Source organism: Paralichthys olivaceus, chromosome 9 (assembly GCF_024713975.1).
Source record: "Paralichthys olivaceus isolate ysfri-2021 chromosome 9, ASM2471397v2, whole genome shotgun sequence".
Lineage (NCBI taxonomy): Eukaryota > Metazoa > Chordata > Actinopteri > Pleuronectiformes > Paralichthyidae > Paralichthys > Paralichthys olivaceus.
Window position 1 is genome coordinate 13,117,023 of NC_091101.1, and position 11,961 is coordinate 13,128,983.

An 11,961-nucleotide genomic window follows, 5' to 3' on the forward strand; every position below is an offset into this window, starting at 1 on the left:
TGCTGATGATCCTCAAACTGTGACAGTCTGGTTAAGCTCTAAGAAGCTCTTTAGCTGTGTGTGGACATAAACAGGAAGCATCAGTATGTGAGGACAAAGAGAAATGCTGCGTTAATACACAAAGAACAGAATCCACCAGTGAACGAAACGAAGATAAAGTGTGAACCTCCAGAAGATAAACTATGCACCAGGCAATAACACAGATTTAATTTCCTTTATTAGTAGTTTTAGTACTGATACATGACCTTGTTAAACCCTTGTCCCAGCACACATACCGTTGTCCTTTTTGACATGGAGCTTTGAGAATTGGCACAAACAATATATGAACGTCCCTGTATACAATACTGATTTTAAATTTAAAAAAAAAAAATCAACAATAAATATCCAAATGTGACACAGGATAAAAATGTGAAGTGGTATCTTGATAAGACATAATGCAAAGACTCCTTTTGATTGAGCTTCAACATTTTAATTAAGAACTTATGGCCTTAAAATACGTTAACATACCAACCCTTAGTTTACACTCAGTCTGGAGATTCTCTACTTTGTGATGGAGAAGAGTTCATGTGCTTTCATGTGAAAAGAAAAGTGAACTTCTTTATTTTAAAAACACAAAAGAGAAACAATCACACCCAACACCAGATGTGTACGAGTTTTCTCTTGTGTCAGAACATACGATTTGTTAAGACTAAGAATTTTAAACAAGAGCCCACAAAATATGAAGAAATTAAATGGATGTCAGCCCGCATAAGGCAAGCAAGCTCTGACTCTATATACAGTTACGTTTCCTATTTACATTGTGTTTACATCTTGTTAAGTAACTTAGTCAAGAGTTGACTTGAAGTTTGTCTCCCCCTATTGGTTCTTACTAGAGTCCCCCTGCAGACAGCAGTAACAAGTGCAGAAGTGGTGGTCTCATGCTTTTTAAATCTTGTATTCCAGAGCACTGACAAGAAACCAAGGTCAATGTAGAGGCTGGTGACCGAAAGAGCTCATAACAGAACTAAAGTTCATGGTGTTCAGAAACTCACACACACACACATCTGAAACAGCATGGGAAGAAGAAAATCATTCTTAAAGTCTCTAGATGTTGCTTTTGTTTGAATTATCTCTATAATGCTTTGCTTTATCCTGCTTTTATATGAGGTAAAGTGTCACCACACAACAATATTAGAGACGCCACGGAGAGCAGATATGTTACCTCTCAAACACCGACAACTCGGGAGAGAGCGCCATCATCACTCAGTTAAAGCATCACCACAAAAAGCCCGAATATGCACAGCTTATTATATCCATTGCCGATACTACCCGATACACAGAAGTGGATAGAACAGAAGTATAACAAATAAATGATCATGAGTGAATACAACCCAAGAGTTGGATGTCTAGATGAAGGATAACTAAGCCAACACTAAGCAAACTACTCCCATGACCAGCACTGAGCATGACATGAAAGCCATCAGCAGTGAGGAAGAAAGTTGACACACAAGTGAGACGTGAACATAACAGAGCTCACTCAGAGGTTTACTGAACTTAAAATGCTAACACAAGATGTCAGGCCTAAGGTAAAAAATGTTCAAATTAAAACTGCTAAAAAAAAATTAAAAAGAGAAAGCCAAGACGCGTTTGATCATAAATAATCCTGTATAACTAGACTATTTCATGATAGGACATGGCAGTTGCTGATCTGGAGCTACTATGACCTAAGCGATAGTCAAAAGTGTGAATGATAAGGTCTCAGACAGTATTAATAATAAGGATGTCTTCAACCATTGGTCAATTCAGGGTCTTAAAATCAAACCTGGTTAAACGACAAGATGTTTCTGTGGATTTCTACCTTCATGGTGTGGTCAACATTTGTTGATTTGCTCCTCAACTGGAATCAGTTACCAGAGGTCACAGAGGAGACCCAAACCAAAACAAGGGAAGAAGGAGTGAAGAACGTAACATTTTACTTGACATGCTTCAACAAAAGACAGCTTCAATCCAGAATGTCGGCACACAACATGAACCAGTAACATGAAAAAGAGACTGAAAAACTGCAAGTGGCCAGCTCATATTGTCAATTATTACAGGGATGAAAATAGATGCCTACAGGTTAAAAAGGGAAACGTTAGCCTTGATGATTAGATTTACTAATAATCTCCAAAAAGAAAAAAAGAAAAATATGTCTGAGAAATTTCCGACTGGTAAATCTGAGTGAGAAAAAATGCAACAACCCAGTAAAAGAACCATTCCCACATAAAGATGGCCACATATGGATAAAAACTAAATCTGTATTTTGCTCTAAAAACCAGCAAGAGCAACGCAATTTTGTTGATTGATATTATACATACATATGGTGGGTATGTGTTCGTGTGGAGACGAAAACAGAAGAAGAGCCTGCAGGCTGTGGGTGGAGAGTGTAGGCCGCTGGATATGCACAGCAGGCCTCATGGTGGCGTCTCTGCAATATTGGTTGTGGTCTTTTTCTTTGTCGGTTTCTTCACCATCTTACTTTGAGTCTTGCAGAGGGAGGGGAACGACAGGAGGGAGAAGAAAGTAAAGACTAATTAATCTGACGACACAAGGAAATGAACAGAAACAACATTGATATAGTAAAGTGGAGAAGAGCTATAGAGATGATTGAACAAGGGATGTTTGATACGTTTTACAATATGAGTGATATTTGTGGATGAACTGCCAAAAAACTTCATGTTCCTTTCAGAATGAAAATATAAACTTTCTCTCCAGCGCCATCATTTGGTCAAAATGTCAGTCTGTTGTAGCCGCATAGATCTCAGCATGATGGCATCGCTAGTAGTCTTCACTGTATCACACTGAGCAAGTTTTGGAGTATTCTAATGTTGCATCTAAAAAGTGATTAAACAAAAAAACAAAGAGTTACTCTTTTTGCCCAACATGAAACTATGACAAGAATGTATAAATAAAAAACGTTCCCCTCTAGCTGAAAATCTATATCAAGATGAGTGGAAGGATCTAAGAAGAACTGCTGTGTAAAATCCACTCAGGGAAATTCCTGCAGAGACGCAAGGACTAGAGCCCCATTCAGACCTGGTATTATCATCCATCCTGAGTGATCCAATCACAAATGGCCAGAGTTAAGTTGGGGGCTGAATGTGTCCCGGGCCACATGACACATCACAATGCAACGCTTCTCAGTGCCAATGCCTTGATTTGTTTATGGCCATAATATTTACACTGATCACCACATAATGATTGATACCTTTCTTAATTGGTTAATCTTTTTTCATATTAAAGCTGGGCATTCATTCATCCACTCATCCTGCTCACATCTCGCTCATACCGACACACACACAAACATTGTCATGGGACACATCAATAAATTAAAAGTAAAAACAACATCATTTGGTCTCCACGAACACAAATGACAGTCGTGATTATTTGCATATAGAGTGGGGAGGTGAGATCTGCTCACAAGAGGTCAGAGGAAACACATGTAGGACGCATTTGAATGCCAGGCTCAGACAATTATTCAATTGGATGGACGTTCATATGAAATTAAAAAAAGGAAAAGTGGGACAGTCAGTGTGTAATAAATGGAGGCTGTATGTTTTCACTTTATCAAAATAAAGAAAGAAAATGTCTCCCTCTTATTAGAAATTGAATGAATATAGTTACAAAAATGTGACAAAGTTACTTAAGAGAATTTGGGCAAAAAGAAAATAATATAATAACTGTGACGATGCTCTATTGTACCATCTACATGATAAGAATGGAATCATGCATATGCTCTTGAGACGCATGCCTTTCTTTGTGTGTGTGTGTGTTTACTGGCTCTACCTCTGTCTTAGCAGCAGCAGGTTTCTTGGTCGCCTTGACGCTGGTCCCTCGTTTCAGGGCTTTGTCTCCCACATCTTCATCAGAGTGCTCAGTCCTTGTGTCTGATTGGTCGGAGCTGTGTTGGGATAACGTGTCATCAGCAAGAGCCGTGGCTGCCAAAGAGCGAGCTGCAGGGGGGGGAGAAAAAAATAAGGTGGTCGCTCAGTAAGAGTTTATGGATCAGACAGGTGTAAAGACAAATGAGTGAAACCAAAGCCAGGGCTGCAGTTGGAAAGTCCAATAATCTCCTTTTCTAACCCCTATTCCTTGAGCTTGTGACATTTTTCATCTGGTCACGAAAGAGTGATGGAGAAGTCGTGAGGAGTTAGGAAAGGAGAACCAGGGTGCAGAGAAAATCCAACTCCACATTCAATCAGCGGTTTTTTTTAAAACAACAATTGTATTTATAACGGAAAATACACAGACAGACTGTATGTACTCTGTGCTCTGACAGTTATAGTAAAGTTTCCTGTCAAAAATAGAATGACACATCCTGAGAAAAGAGGTTTTCAATTTATATGGAGGGAACATTTAACCTTCAGTTAATAATAGGAAGAAACAACAAAACAGATTTGATTAAAAAGGAAAATAACACAAAACAGGACTGAAATAATACAATGTTGTGAGGAATATGTATAAATTAAACCTTATATAAGTGGAGATTTATTTTGTGTGTGTGCTCTACAATCAGGTATTGAAATTACCTTTAAATTTGTAGTTGTATATTGTGAACTATAAGTTCAATATGCTTGTTGTTGTGACAGAAGACACCGGGAGCTCAGAAAAATGTAAGGAATTGCATCGGTTCTGGATCATGTCACAATGATTAAATAGCTGCTCTGTGTTTTTTTAGATTTATTGTGGGTCTGTCCAGGTAGCGTTGCATTAAATGTTGCTGCCACAAAGATGCATTTTCTCCTTTCATTTCATGAAGGATGGTCCAGAGTTAGAAAGCATTAATGCTCCTTTCCTAAATATTTTAGACAACTCCAACAACTCTAATTATGGCGGCCGCTAAAATTCTTCCAGGTCATTTTATTTAGCTAAGCTTTTTGAGCGCACCCCAGATGATTCACCAGATACACGACAGGGTCCAAACCTAACTCTGTCACCAGCCTTCACCTGCATTTTATTGCCTCTGGACCGATAGGATTGTTTTTTTTTTAAACAACATTAAAATCAACAATGCATTAACATCTCAACAAGATTTATTGAAGACAGCGGAAGCAGCTGTTAAAAAGGCCACATTTGCAGTGCAGTCACAGCCTCTCACACCATCCAGTGGCCAGATTTCAAAACACACTTTTTGATTCCACCAGTGTTGAAGTTTGATGTTGGTTCTATAATCACAGTTAAACCAAAGAGGACTGTTCTCTGCCCAACTACCATTATAGCACCTAATGCTACGTGAGCAGCAGACAGCACCTCCTTTTCCAAAGAAACTCTGGTGACGCAGCAACAATTCACAATAAACCCTCTTGCACCAAGATCGGCAGTCGTACATTTAGCTCTGACAAATTATTCAGCAACATCCATCGTCAACATTTTTTTGGACATTTTTGTTGAATTTTTGGACCTTGATTTAATATATATTTTCATATGGGGTCTGTTGGGCCTTGGCAGAGGTATGCACTTCACTGAGGGCTATTCTAGATGTGCTCCATTTCTCTGTACACCTGGTTTTTGAACTTGCACATGGATCTGTTGCCAGTATAAATTTAAAATGCCTTCTTTGCCCTCTTTGCGTTCATTGTTTCACTGTGTCTGTATTCGGTTCACAGCTCGTCAGGTCCGCACAGGCAGCCAGCCACCAGTGAGAGAGGGTGCTCCTTCCAGGGCTCTCCTCCCACTGGAATCACATGCTCTGCCCCCCTCCCCTCCCCTCTTTGTGTTGTTCCCCACATCTCCTGCCCTTCCCTCCCATCCACCATCACATGACTCCACTGGGCTCGACATGCCCCAGTCCTTCTCTGATGAAAGCTAAATAAAGGAAGTTCTTTGGATGACACTCCCGACTCCAATCAACAAACTATGTATGTAATAATGCAGATGTGTGGGATGTGCACATTATGCAGCCTTACTCTGCCGTGCCGCAGTGCTCTTGGCCCGGGGCAGCGTGCTGGCCCCTGAGCTCATCTCGTCCATGGTGTCCCGTCTCATGCGGGCATCTGATGTGTGCAGAGCCAGATCATCTTCAGCATTGATGAGAGTCAGGTCCTGCATGCTGAAACTCCTCAGCTTGTCTGACAGCACACCCTGCCCCTGAGCATTGTAGCAAAAACAAACACAGGCAAGTTAGATTTGGAGCAGTCATCTATACATCCACTTACAAAAATAATTTAAGACAGATAGAAGAAAACATTTAAAGCCTTTTTTGATGGATATTTTACGGCTAGTTTTGGACATGTTTTGGACAAAAGGATTATTCAATCATTTGAAAAACAGCATGTCAAGAAGATCTTAATACACCATCTACAGTGAAGACTTTAAAACAGCCAAAACATTCATGTGAACATCAAACATTACTGAATTTGATGGCATTCAGTGACCAGGTCACACAGCTCACCTTGGTAGCTGCAGTGACGGCAGCATTAGCAGCCAGGTTGAGACCCCGTTTTCCAAACCTCATCATGGTCTCATAACTCCTGTCTTTGGCCTGTGCTATGTACTCATCAATCTCCTATAGCACAAGAGGACAGTGAAGGAGGAAGAGAGAGCAATCAGTACAATGAGAAAAGAAACATCTGAGTCTTTCATCGTGCACAACAGGGATTTTCATCCTTAACCATTTAACCAAGTTAAATGACAAGAATATTTTTGATGGATTTATATTATTGGTTCAAAATCTTTGCACTTCTGTAAAATCTGAGCAGGTATTCTCTGCTGTGGATCTCACAGTTAATAGGCTCTACACCAGATTGACCCCACAGCATGTGGACATGTTACAATTTCTGAATAAAACCCAGTAGAAAGGCTGAGTCTGCTGAGGACTGAGTCGGCTTGGCCTGTTTATTGTGGGTTCATTATTGTGACAGCCCACTGAACATGTACGCAGTTTGCTCCCGTGCACATCGCAGTGACTCTGTGCCTATCGTGGCTGAAGGAAGGTGCACAGCTAAAGCGGTAAGTTGCGTCGACGTCTGCCTGCCTACGACACTAAAGCCTGGGTCACCGAAGCGGCTGTGTGTGTGTGTGTGTGTGTGTGTGTGTATGACAGAGAGCACAACAGCGCTGCAGGTGTGTGATGAGTGAATCTTCATTTTCTCCTGTTCATGCTGCTATTTGCACATTTGCCTTAGTAAAAAGACATTGCCTAGGTAATGACTCAGATACTCTTCCATTACATAACATTTTCATCTGCGGTAAATAATCAGTTGACAAGCAGTTGGTTGTCTGTTGGAAAAAAATTCACAATGTACATCCAGAGTGAATACCAGTTAAGATCTTGGAAAGGGACTTAAAAAGGTCATGTTCCCACCTTCTCTTTGTTGGACAGGGTTGGGTGGACAAACTTGCGATAGAGGACACTGGAGCCTTTGGTGTATGGAGACAGGAGCCAGATCACAAAGGCGATCTTTAGCTCAAAGTAAAATGGAAACCTGGGCAATGAAACAGAGTTATAAACGATCAGCAATGACAGGAAAGAGTTTCATTATATAATGCGTGAAAGTGAAAAAAGATACTTTAATTAGAGCAACTTGTACTAAAAATATCAAGCAGACATGAACTCATTGAAGTGACATAAGCTGTTTATTTATGACAAGCTAGTTGGGTGTGAGGGTAACGATCATGAGCAGCTCCCGACTCACCATGATAGGAGCAGGTCTGTGGCTGTCTCTGCTGTGGTGAACAAGGCAAACACTATCCAGTACATCATCCACTTCACCTGGAGACACACACACACACACACACAGATTGGTGAGGGGTGAGAACGTAACAAAAATAGCACATAAAAACCCACAGCATCCAGTGCACATGTGCAGCGACACGTGGCGATAAACAGAAGCTACACACAGACACAGAAACCCAACATATGCTCCAGTCATATCACATCACATCAGTGAGCATGGTTAATCTCTGGAGACAAAGGAAATGTGGGGCATCGACTAAATATGCAGTAACCTAGGCACCAAAGGGCAAATTAGCTTGAGATATAAAGGAAATGCACAGCAATAATTAGCATATAGCTTCATCAAATGTTACACAATTCAAGACTGGACAGTAATGTGTGTTTAGAGGCATCAACAGGCACGCAGCCGTATAAACACACAGTGCTGAATCACTTCAATCATTAGAAACAGGTCAAACATGAGGAGACGGGAATGAAAACATTGGTTCTAAAAATGGCGTCCTCCTCTCTCCTTGCTAACCCCATCCCTCCTTCCGTGGCCGTCTGCTTGAGCAGCAACTGAGAGGGGAGGTTACCATAGAAACCAACCAGGAGGAGACAGTTCTCCAGCACAGATCTAGGCGGAGGCCCAGAATGCTGCCATGTCCTCCGCCTCCTCCCAGATCCCCTTTCTCTCATCCCTTGTAGTGATGAGGTAAACAGGGAGGACCCCATTTTTATTAACAGTCTTTCTCTTTTTTAACTCCACCAGCTCGGAGCTGATGTTTTTAAAATTCAAGTGTTGAGTCATAACATTGAACCAAGAGAAATTTGGGGAATTTGTCAGATGAATAATTTTGCACCAGCGGGTGGATAACTTCAGGCAGTTAACATGTTTTGGGAGTTTGCCTCTGGCCAAGTGCCCACTACATTATTGGTTTTGGACTGTTTCAAAAGAAAACCCACACACTACAGTCTCCTTTTAAAACAATGCCATGTCCATGTAGAATTAATGAATTAGGATTGACAGAGATATGCAGGACTTATATCATTTTTCAGTGTCATTCTAGTGCCATAGCATCCCCCTTTCCATGATTTGGTGGGTGTGTCCCACATTTACTGCCCTGCCATGCTTATGACCTTGTCTTTCAGATCTAGATCATTCAGAAGTCAGTCTAAAAGTGACAGTGATCGAAAATACTGAAATTACACCAGATAATGAATCTGTGTCCTCTGACAAAACAATGTCATGGGTTTGTCTGACCTGAAAAATTCTACATTTGGCATTTGTATAACTTTCATAACACACATTTACATCTGTAAACATTGATGTAAATATAGCTGAGAGCAGCCCAGGACCAAATATCCCAAAGTCAAATAGAGCAGGCAGGGGTCAGAAGAATGGTCTGCTTTGGTGATACTCACATATTCCTTCACATTCTTCGTTTTGACAGCCTTGTATGAGGAGTATGCTGGGTAGAGCGTCCCAAAGGCAAGGCTGAAAAGAGCAGAGAGAGACTGGCTCAGAGGAGTGATTCAGTTTGAGAACACAGCCTCTGGGTGTAGATGCTGACACCTCACAGAACACGTTACTCCTTAAAAAAGCAGGTTAGCTATGTTTACTCATAGCTTATGTAAATACAAGTGGCTTTCTGTACTGGGCTACTTATACTTTAACAGTCAGTTTCTACATAGCTTGATCTGAATGATGACGATCACAATAGAGAGGTGATGGGCAGGGCCTTGTCCAAACACACCGGCCTGATAATCACAGAGTCAGGAAGACGGCAGACGGAAGATAGAGCGGAAAAACACACTAAAGTCTGCCAGGGGTGGGTCAACATGTGCGTGTCCTCGTGCTCACGGAGCGGAGTTTCTGATGTGCCTTTGGTCGCATCCTGTGCCACTGTGTTGATTTGTGCTGATGTGGCTGAGTGAGGGGACGGCAGGGAGAATACAGTTCAGAAAGTCACATGTTTGTCTGTATGCTGCGGTTTAATCCAGTGACTTCAAACACTTTAAAATGTATCAAACAAAGTCTCCTAGTGAAGCTTGTGCTCCTGGCTCGGAGCATATCTACCGTAGCATATCTCAGCATTTAAGTCGTTCCTCTGTCCCAGTATTTATCTGAGCTGCTCAGTCATGTGTGCAGTGCCTCTCGGCTTTGTACAGTAAGCTGAGGGGATTCAAAGCAGGCCTCCAGGCCAGTTGACTCCCTCAGCAGACACCCTGTGTCTCTTTGTGTCCCCATCTCAGGTTCACTTCTTTGGGTTTAAGGGCTGCCTCTCCTCTTGCTTAGACTCAAGTAGCTGCATGTTTAAAGCAGAATAAAGGGGTGAAAAATGACTGATCTCGTGTGTTAGCTGTGCGCAACCATTACGATGCATATCCAGTCACACTGTTTGTCTCCCTATTGACGCATGACAACCTGAGAAGCAGTGAAGTGCAAGAGCCAGCTGGAAGCCATTAAAAGTAACATTTTGTCGACGTTATCTTCTTCTTATGTAATCTGAACAGGCAGAATATTCATAGGAATAAAAACAACAGTGGCATTACTACACAACTGGGCCTTTTCAAAGCAACAACCACAGCTATGTATCATTATGAAACACTTGAATCTGACAGTGTTGGTGTCAAACAGTTTCACCCAGTGGTCATATGTCCTGCTTAAAAATGTCAGGATTAAAGCAGCCTCATAAGTGATGGGGATGACGGCTTTCGTTGAGTCATCCCCACTCCGGAGGATGTGGTGTGTTCAGGTGGAAGCCGAGGCCTAATACTGCTCGTCACAGTTATACACAAAAAAGAGATCGATGTGATAAGTTGTATACTTGTAAGTAAATATATGCAAGTCATCCACATTTTCTTATCATCTCATTTAAAAGATATTCACGATTTCTTTATATAATACCACCAAATCTTCAACTTCTCTCCCAGCTGGGAGCTGATGTTTTAAAACTCAAGCCTGGACTGTGTTGACATAGTATCGACATTGAACTGAAGGAAAATTTGTCGACACAAATCGAAACCATGACAAAACCTGGGAGTGATCATACGAACTTTGAATCATTTTGCAATCAGGAGGATTGACAGAACCAGGTAGTTAACATGTTTTGGATTATTGCTCGCCAAGCGCCCAATAGATCATTGGTTCCCAACCTTTTCAGCTCATGTTCATGTAATCAGTTGTTCAAACAGCGGAAACAGTTTCATCTGGTTTTAACGTAAAAACCTGACAGCGTCTGTGTCAAACAGGTACACCTGATGGTCACGCCACAGGATGTCCTGTTTAAAAACTCAGATCCAGGATTAAAGCAGTGATCAGGATGATGGCTTTAGTTGAGTCATCCACACACACTGAAGATGTGGTGTGTTCAGGTGCAAGCCGAGGCCTGAGACTGTTGATACTGCTCATCTGAACACAAAAAGGAGTCGATGTATAAAGTTTGTACTTCTGGTTAGTAGATAAATACACACAAGTCATCCACAGAACATGGGCCCAGACCTTAGACTGTATATTAAAAGACCCAGAACAGCCATGAGGTGGATGGATGGATGGACGTCCCTGACCGGGCTGCTGCCATCATGTAAGCAGATGGTGGGATGCTCAGTCAGCACAGCAGCATCGCTCAGGCCGGGGTGTTTTGAAAAGCCCTGGCAGGCAGCTTGCAGGCCGTTTGGAGCGAGGCTGGAATATGAATGAAGTAGCTTTCACTGTAGTTAAAGCGTCCAGCCAACAACACGTTTCCCTGCCAGGTGGGCACAGGCGCTGTAGCCAGCATACGTTAGCCGCCAGCAGCTAGCAAGCGCCAGGGAGCGGACTGTGCCGCATCGTCGTGGCCGTTAAAAGACTCGAAGCAACGGTCAGGACGGTTCGTGTGGTTCACGACTATCTAACACTTCAACCACCCGGGGACAGGGCATGGAGCCCGGGCTAGCTAGTCGTGGCGGTGCGGCGCTCAGCATCCAGACAGCTGATGCACGGAGCCGTTCAAACACGACGGCAGATGCAGCCCAGCCCCGCATACTCACACGACTATCCTCGAAATGATCCACGACACCATGATGGGGGACCGTGAGCCTTCCGCTTCGAGGAAATGTCTTCGGGTTAGCTAGCGGGCGAGGTGCCCCCCATGCCCCTCCAGGACGCGGTCTGCGGTGACGTGAAGCCGGCTGTCTGTCCGCCTCTGGTCCGCTGCGCTGGGTGTCAGGTGGACCCACAGCTGCGGAGGATCTGCTGCAGTGTGTGGCTGGAACACTTAAAGGGCCAGAGCACGCTGTGACGGGCC

General features: G+C 42.6%; 1 protein-coding gene across 2 annotated transcripts; it reads right to left on the reverse strand.

The window, feature by feature from the left end:
* Positions 1 to 200: 200 nt before the first annotated feature.
* Positions 201 to 11,919, reverse strand: reep2 (receptor accessory protein 2). Of its 2 annotated transcripts, none has more exons than XM_020109537.2 (8): positions 11,705 to 11,919; positions 9,098 to 9,170; positions 7,653 to 7,729; positions 7,322 to 7,442; positions 6,410 to 6,523; positions 5,925 to 6,105; positions 3,805 to 3,971; positions 201 to 2,504 (listed from the first exon to the last, which is right to left on the reverse strand). In XM_020109537.2, the coding sequence occupies exons 1-8, from the start codon at positions 11,734 to 11,736 to the stop codon at positions 2,433 to 2,435; spliced, it is 837 nt and encodes a 278-aa protein (XP_019965096.2). In that variant the 5' UTR covers positions 11,737 to 11,919; the 3' UTR covers positions 201 to 2,432. The 2 variants fall into 2 exon arrangements, with proteins under 2 accessions (XP_019965096.2, XP_019965173.2); XM_020109614.2 differs by lacking the exon at positions 201 to 2,504 and adding an exon at positions 2,722 to 2,852 and having other exon boundaries at positions 11,705 to 11,880.
* Positions 11,920 to 11,961: the final 42 nt, after the last annotated feature.

Excerpts from the sequence above, each read along its gene's own strand:
- reep2 (XM_020109537.2), bottom strand. The coding sequence starts at position 11,736 with ATGGTGTCGTGGATCATTTCGAGGATAGTCGT. Across the intron at positions 7,443-7,652 it reads ACAGACCTGCTCCTATCATG|GTTTCCATTTTACTTTGAGC; the intron begins GTGAGTCGGGAG and ends TTCATTGCCCAG. Across the intron at positions 2,505-3,804 it reads CTGCTGCTGCTAAGACAGAG|ACTCAAAGTAAGATGGTGAA; the intron begins GTAGAGCCAGTA and ends TCCCTCTGCAAG.